Consider the following 7,450-nt stretch of genomic DNA (forward strand, 5'->3'; position numbering starts at 1 on the left):
AATCGAGCAAATTCCCATGTCGCCTTTCAGCAGGCTGCAGACATCACACACTCCTACTCCGGGTAGTGAGTGATGAGTGAGCTACAGCTCGTAGCTGGCAGCAGTGGAGTGGAGTGGAGCTGCCCAAGAGTGTGCTGAGACCGAGTGCTGACTTTTCCTATTGGAGAAAAAATGCTACACTGGACGGTGACATGACTATTTTCAGCACTCCCCCACAACAGGCAACGGCCAGGCTGCCATGCCACTGCTCAAGATTCAAAGATAAACACTGCCTGCAGCTGCACTGCACCACACAGATCCCAAAGTAAAAGAAGCATGGACCATCAGCAGATGAGCTGCCATGGAGAAGAAAGGGGATTGTTGCACAGATCTGGAGCTGCTCCTGCTCGGATGGAAGATGGATGATCATAAACCTCTTCTTACATTGCAATGTCACACTACAAGCTAACATACTACTACTAGTACCAGTAACATCACAGCTACTTAGGCAAGAACAGATCCGCAGCTACTGCTGCTGCATCACCATCCATTATTAACTCGCCGCTTATCAACTAATTAGCCGGGAAAAACTACGCACAGTACCAGGAAAAAAGGTAGCTACTCGATCTCCTTTCGCGTTTCTCTTGGATCTTGGCTTGTTGGTGCTGGGTCGGGTGCCTCCCTCAGGAGGCGTAGATGACGCCGGAGGATAGCGCCATGAGTAGGATGGCGGCCTTCTCCTCCTCGCCGAGGCGCCTCTTGCGCCGCATCCGCCGCCGCTGCTTGAGCACCGCGTCCTTGCCGAACCCCACCATGCGCAGCTCCACCGTCACCTTCCCCCACGGCCCCACGCGCTTGCTCTTCTTCGTCGTCGTCTCCTGCTGCTGCTCCTCGTCTTCTTCTTCCTCCTCGCCGCCGGCGTCCTCATCCGCGCAGGCCGCGTCCGCCGCCGCCGCGACAGGCTCCCGTCTCTTGGGCCCGTCCAGCCCCAGCGCCTCCCGCCGCTTCTTCCGGTACCGGATCCCGCACGCGTTGCACAGCGACTGTAGACAACAAGAAAACCAGATCGGTCAGATCAGCCGGCGGAAACAGGCCACGAAGCGCGCAGATCGGGGGACGCCCGGAGCAAGACAGGAGAAAAGGGAAGCAGATCGGGGGTGGCTGACCTTGGGTCCCTCGGGCCCGCCGCGCCAGAGCGGCGTCTTGGTGGCGTAGCAGTCGGTGCAGGCCTTGGGGTTCCCGGAGGCCGTGCGCCCGTCCGGATCCAGCGATCCGCTACCCTGGCAGACAGATCGAGCAACAAAAACGTCAGAGTGAAGCCCGAAACCTTGCACCAGACCCCAGATCAAGCTCGGAAACCCGCGGATCGGGGCTCACCTTCTCGACGGAGGAGTCCATGTCGCGGATCTGCCCACGCCGCGGATCGGAGCTCGCTCACGCGCCTCCGCGCAGCACCCCCGCGGTTCGATCCGCGGATCGCGAGGGTTTAGGGGTTAGTGGTCCCCGATCCGGCGCAGATCTCCGCTCCCGGGGCGATCCGGCCGCCGCCTGCCTGCTCCCGCTGGCCGGATGCTACCAGTCCGCCGCAAGCTCGGTCGCCCGATCGGCAACGGCAGGGGTTTGGAGCGGCGGGAAGGAGAAGGGGGGTGGAGGAAGAGGATGGGGGAGGGGCAGGAGGAGAGATAAGGGGCCGGGATTGGGATTTCGGATCTCAAAAATGGGGATGCTGTGGAGGGAAACGGAAAAGCGTGGAGGGAAAGAGGGGCGGTGAAATTGGGGCCGTATTTGTACCTGATCGATCGGCTGCCGGCTGGCTTCTGCGTTTTGTTTCGTTGGAGTGTTGTTTTGTTTTGGGGGGAGTGTGTCTGTCTACGGCTACGCTTGGTTTGGGGCTTTTCGATTCCGGCCGGCCAGGATTTAGGAAGGTTTTAGAACGGATGATGGTGCACGTGTCTGCTTTGTGTGCCAACGGTAAAGTGTGATGTCATCCCCGTCTACGATTTTGTTTTGGGTGGGTGGGGGTGGGGGGACGAAGGCCTTATAAACAATGACCCTTAAATCATGCTCCGATCGATCACATTTCTCCGACTTACTTTGATTTATTTTAAAATATTTCGCAAAAAGATAAAAAAAACATTATATATGCCGTACACGTAGATTCGTCATGTGAAATTTCTTCTTTTTATAGTATTGTTTTTTCTACACCTTGCATTTTTCTCGGTGGTGCTCATTTCACCAGCACATGACCGTGTGGCAATTACAGTATAAACCTTATGCGTTGATTTCATCCATACAACCACTAAATTTAATGTCAACAATCGTGTGTTCCGCACTTCCGCGACAACAACACCATCGTCAATTTCCTCTGTTTATATTTGAATTCACTTCGATAATGGCCCACTTCATCTTGACCCTTTACTTGGTATTTCAGTTCAGTTTGCCTTCACGATATATTATTGATCTTCTAGTATATGTTTATCGGTTCTCTTGTCAATACACAACTGTTAGACCGAGGATTCAACTCAAATTTGATATATGGGTGAATTGTAAAAAAAAAACTCACAAAATCGAAGGCATCACTTTGAGTCAACATGAAAGATTGGTGTCCTTACATAGTCTTTGACTACGCGCCCTTGATTACTTATTCAAAGGAACAAAAATTGCTCCCCATTGGCTCCATTTTTACGTGATTTAGTTTTGACAACTAATCAAACCAATAAAAAAATGAGTTATGCCTTCTCAAAAAAAAAACCACTAGAAATTTGTTCCGAATTTAATATGGTGACGGGGAAGGGATGGCCGGAGTGACTCTACCGTCCCCGCCCGATACCCGCCAGTCCCCATCCCCGCCGGTCCCCGATAGCCTATCGGGGGGAAACAACCCTCGTCCCCGTCAAGATCGGTTACCCGGTACTAGCTAGGGTCTCCACGGGGATGCAAGATGGTGTTGTCGTCAACCTAATGTGGGCAGTGCTGGCGACGAGATGATGCGGGCGGCTATGAATTCATTCGTGCTCCCCCTTCCTTGCCGAAGAGCTCCCTTGTCGGCGGCGGCAAGCTTGGTTCGGCTGATGGCTACGCGCTCTGTCATGGGCGGGCTCATGATATTACCAATGGGTATTTCAAGTCAAGAAAATGCAACTTCCTGGTAACCCCTGTTGACGGCATTGTTTCAATGTCAGCCGCCACTTAACACATCGCTAGAGAGCCTCTAGCATTCCATGGGTTTAGGCATACCTCTAGACGACGGGGTAACCCTAGTTGATGAGGGTTGAGCCTCTTGGGTGGCCCGATCTTCACAGATTCGCGAGGATTGAGGGAGAGGACAAATAGCACAACAAAGAATGCGAAGAACACGAGTAGAGATTTGAGGATACAAAACACACCACTCACCCAATACACATCGACTTGCTCTCAATGGTGTGAACCACCGTCCCAATAGAATCCAATTGTAAAGCAATAGAATCCCAAATGGAAAGATTGTCAAGTGAGTGATAGGATCTATGAGAGGAAGAGAGACCAACACTCCCTCCATTTGTCCGACTTAGATCCTCAGGTTCATCTGCAAGAATATCATTACCATCATCAGCAAATGCCACATTCTTCTCTAGGATGAAACCAAGCTAGCTTGAAGAGATTACCATGGAAGCCAAAAAGCAGGACAACTGCGACTTTTGATGGATTCCTGTAGTTAACTTTCAACCAAAATTCTCGAGCATTTCAGTCACACCATTTTTTTGCAAGCCAGTTACTTTGATCCATGTGCCCTTCAAACACTTCAACTTGTTAAGGGTCATCGTTCGAAGCTTCCACTCTCACCCAAATCCCCTCCTTGCATAAGCCAAATCTTCGATAGGCAATGACCCGCTTCACCTTGATGCGAGGAGGTAAATTCGCTAAGAAAGTATAGATTTTTAGATTTTATTTACCATTTTGTTATATTGAAGTATGAGGATTTGAGCTCTTGGGCAGAAAAAATTGCGTCCCTCTTCGCCCCCCTCTTGTCTCTTGTACGTTCATGTCAATAGCCCACAATCTATTAGTTTCTTTTCAAGTAAAATTGTAGACTCAAAACATGTAAACCCTTTTATGTAATTAGAGTTTGAGGCGGTAATAATAACATACGGAGGGAGTATTTTTTTTATGACCGGAAAATAAAAACATACAGAGGGAGTAAATGTAATTGACCTACCGCTGAACTTGACTAGAGTAGAAATCTGACCTCTAAAATTGCTGTGACTGAGGGAGTAGGGTCACAGGCTCGCAGCTTGAGTTGAGGAAGAAAATGTGCTTCATCTTGTGCTCCAAGGCAAGACAGCAGTTGCGCGTCAAGTCGCCGCCAGCAGCGACAGGCTGCGACCTGCGAGTGTACATAGGCTAGCCTCGTAGTCGTAGCCTGCAGGGGCGTATACCACTACCAGTCTACCAGCACAGCAGCATCTCTACTCCATCCCGATGCGACTGGCGGCGCCCTCATGTTTCCGCTTCACTGCTGTGGCCTGTGGGCAGCAGAGCAGACCTCCGGCACCGTGCACGCGACCGTCGCGTACCTGGCGGCCACACGCCCACGTGGTCCGCACCGGATCGGGAGCCAAGCAAGCACACGAGATCGCACACGCGTCCCCACAAAAAACCAATCCCTGCGGCCGCTCTTCGCCTCGTCGGCGCGCGGGCGGCGTCCGCGGCGGGAAAAGCAAAAACGCCCGCGCGGCAGCGCCACCTCTCCCGCGCAACCAACCGCAATGACCGCCTCGTCTGAGGGCATCTTCGACGGGTGACCCATTTCAAACGCTCTCCATCGATCAAAATAGTTGAAATCGTTCGTGCGTTCGTTTATAGGGTTGGCTCCAGCGAAAAGATGTATAATATTTTTTTCCATCCATAAAGTCATAGTTTACATTAATAAAAAACATAAAAAGGTCATAAAAGCGTGGTAAACCTAGGTACTGCCTACTGGTCGTCATCGCTGATGAGGTCGATGAACTCCGGCGTCGGCCATAGAAGCTGATACGCCAGCGGTGGAGGAGGTAGGGTAGGCTGCGGCAACAGCGGCCAGGCTGTCGCCTGCGCAGGAGACTGTGGTGAAGGTGGCCATGGATCCCAGGCCGGAGCAGCAGCCGGAGCGCAGTCGCTCGAACGCGTCGGTGTGGCCGAAGGAGTCGTCGGCCTACCTTGCAACAACACGGACTAACAGAGCTGGATTGCGAGCCCATCCCACAAAGCGAGGTCGTTGAGCTCGTCGAGCTCGCTGTTTAGCCAGTGCCATGGCAATGGCCTCCTCCTCGGTAATGTCCGATGGCTAGGTCTCCGGATCCCACGCCGGCCCGCCGTCATGGTGGTCGTACTATGCGCGCTCCACCAGCTCGTCCTCGTGATCGTCCACGTCCTCCTGGTTGTTCTCCTCTTCTTCCGCGGCGATCTCGCGGTCGAAGTACTCAAGGTCCCCGAGGTAGCCAGTGCGGCGGCGCGCGTCGAACTCCCACGTTCCGAACGAGATCCAGCTGTAGGAGTTGAGCGCGTACGCCGGATCTTCTTGGAGAAATGGGCGCCGGCAGCGTCCCTTTAAGAGGCACGGACGCCATCTCGCCTTCAATGTCCTGCCACTGCGACACCGCCCAGCTGCGCACACTCGCGGAAGCCGAGGCGCGCCATTAACATGGCCCTGGAAAGGCTTCAACGCGCTGCCCGTAAATAATGCCGCCAAAGACGAAGCAGCTGTGCCCCTGGCAGGCGGGCCCGTGCGAGGACCGGGCGGATGACCGCTGCGTCCGCGAAGATGCAAACCTGGCGCATATTTTGGGCCACGTTTGCGTCGCTGCGGACGGTCCGGTCACCATGCGTCGCCCCGCTGGAGGTGGTACCAGACGCATTTTCGGGCCGGGCGGACGCAAATGGTCGCTTAACGTCCGTTTGCATCGCCCCGTCCTACCTCAGACTAGCTACAATGAAAGTATCATAAGTAGTAGTGATACTGATGTGGCGCATCAATTAATCAGGTGAGAGATGAAAGTGCTATCATAATATAATACTGCATCATAGCACGTAAAACTAGAAAAATTAATGGCAAACACATCATGTACACTAATTTGCATCGAGATTCTACAAAACATTAAATATGATGATACTATGATACTATCTTATGATACTATGCATTATGAGGGTAGTATCATAAACTAGTAGTATCATGCGCATGATACTAATGTATGATACTTTCCATCGTGTGTAGCCCGCAATCTGTTAGTTTCGTTTGAGGTCAAAGTTTGTACACTCAAAACATGTAAACGCTACTCGCACGTAAATAGAGGATCTCCAATCGCAGTATTCAGCGCTGTATTAAAAAACCCGACTAGTTTAGCATGCTAGAGGCACAAACTGATGCTTCAACAGATGCTGTATCCGGTGCTGTAAAGTAGAGAGCGCTGCAAAACTGCTATCTTGTGCACTATATCTACCGCGTCGGAAAGAGCATGCGGTACAACTACCTAGTTTTACATCTCCAAAATTTAAAGCTTCCGGTGGAGGTGAATATGGCCTAACACGCGAAACACAGATGAAACACGCTGCAAAGTGCTTTTAACTGTTGGAGATGCTCTGAGAGTTTGAGGCAATAATAATAGCATACGGAGGGAGTACATGTAAGAGCATCTCCAGCCGTTGGGGCTCCACAGACTGAAATCCAACGCTATTTAGCGCCGGATGGATGTAATTTTTGGCCTGGGGAGACCCATTTTCCCAGCGGCGAGCACAGGATGGATGAAAATATTTGACAAATAACGGTGAATTCGGACAAAACAAGACAAAATTCGTTCAAACATAGGCAAAATTTAAAAATATTTAACATATATAGGCGAGTTCGTATATATATAGGCCGAATTCATAATATATTTGAATTCGGCGACAGAGAAACAAAAAACTAGATTTAATAACGGCCTTCTACATGCCGAAATGGCGGTAGAAGGCCGTGTAGTCACCGGCGTCATCGTCGTCGCTCGAGTTGCCGGCGTCCTCGGCCGGCGGCGCCTCGTACCAACGGCTTGATCCAGCACAAGGTCGCGTGAGGGAGACGAAGGCTGGTCGCGGATGACGAGGGCGCCGCTGCTGCACCCTCTGGTCGTCGGTGGAGACACCGGCTCCTTCTTGACGAAGGCCGGTGTCGAAGGCGGTGGAGCCGAGCCGCCAAACCCGGACGCCGACCTCGACCCAGACGAGGAGGAGGACGGCGCCATCCTTTGCGGTGTCCAGGAGCTACCGTGCCGACGCGACACGGTAGGCGCCCCCGGTGGTGGCATCCTCAGAATTGGGGAATTGCCACCCTCGATGTGCGCGAGCACGTTCTCGAGGGTGCGGCCAGGCGCGCTCCACCAGCGGCGGCGGCCGGCGGCGTTGTTCCTAGCGGGAGGAGGAGGGCCGTCGTACGCTGCGAGTTCGCGCTCGTACCTTCGCCGGAAGAACTCCGTCCACGCATCGTAGT

At 52.6% G+C, this 7,450-nt stretch overlaps 1 protein-coding gene across 1 annotated transcript; it reads right to left on the minus strand.

Annotated features, from left to right (window-relative positions):
- Positions 1–626: 626 nt before the first annotated feature.
- Positions 627–1,377, minus strand: LOC124682322 (GATA transcription factor 17-like). The gene is made up of 3 exons (XM_047217036.1): positions 1,357–1,377; positions 1,146–1,259; positions 627–1,022 (listed from the first exon to the last, which is right to left on the minus strand). Exons 1-3 carry the CDS (start codon positions 1,375–1,377, stop codon positions 663–665), a joined length of 495 nt encoding a protein of 164 aa, XP_047072992.1. The 3' UTR covers positions 627–662.
- Positions 1,378–7,450: the final 6,073 nt, after the last annotated feature.

The sequence above is a fragment of the Lolium rigidum genome, unplaced genomic scaffold (assembly GCF_022539505.1).
Source record: "Lolium rigidum isolate FL_2022 unplaced genomic scaffold, APGP_CSIRO_Lrig_0.1 contig_8472_1, whole genome shotgun sequence".
NCBI lineage: Eukaryota > Viridiplantae > Streptophyta > Magnoliopsida > Poales > Poaceae > Lolium > Lolium rigidum.

What these genes read in the sequence shown, in the direction of transcription:
- LOC124682322 (XM_047217036.1), bottom strand. Translation starts at nt 1,377, where the DNA reads ATGGACTCCTCCGTCGAGAAG. An exon ending in TGGACTCCTCCGTCGAGAAG is followed by an intron (nt 1,260 to 1,356) that starts GTGAGCCCCGAT and finishes TCTGTCTGCCAG; the next exon opens with GGTAGCGGATCGCTGGATCC. An exon ending in GCGGGCCCGAGGGACCCAAG is followed by an intron (nt 1,023 to 1,145) that starts GTCAGCCACCCC and finishes TGTTGTCTACAG; the next exon opens with TCGCTGTGCAACGCGTGCGG.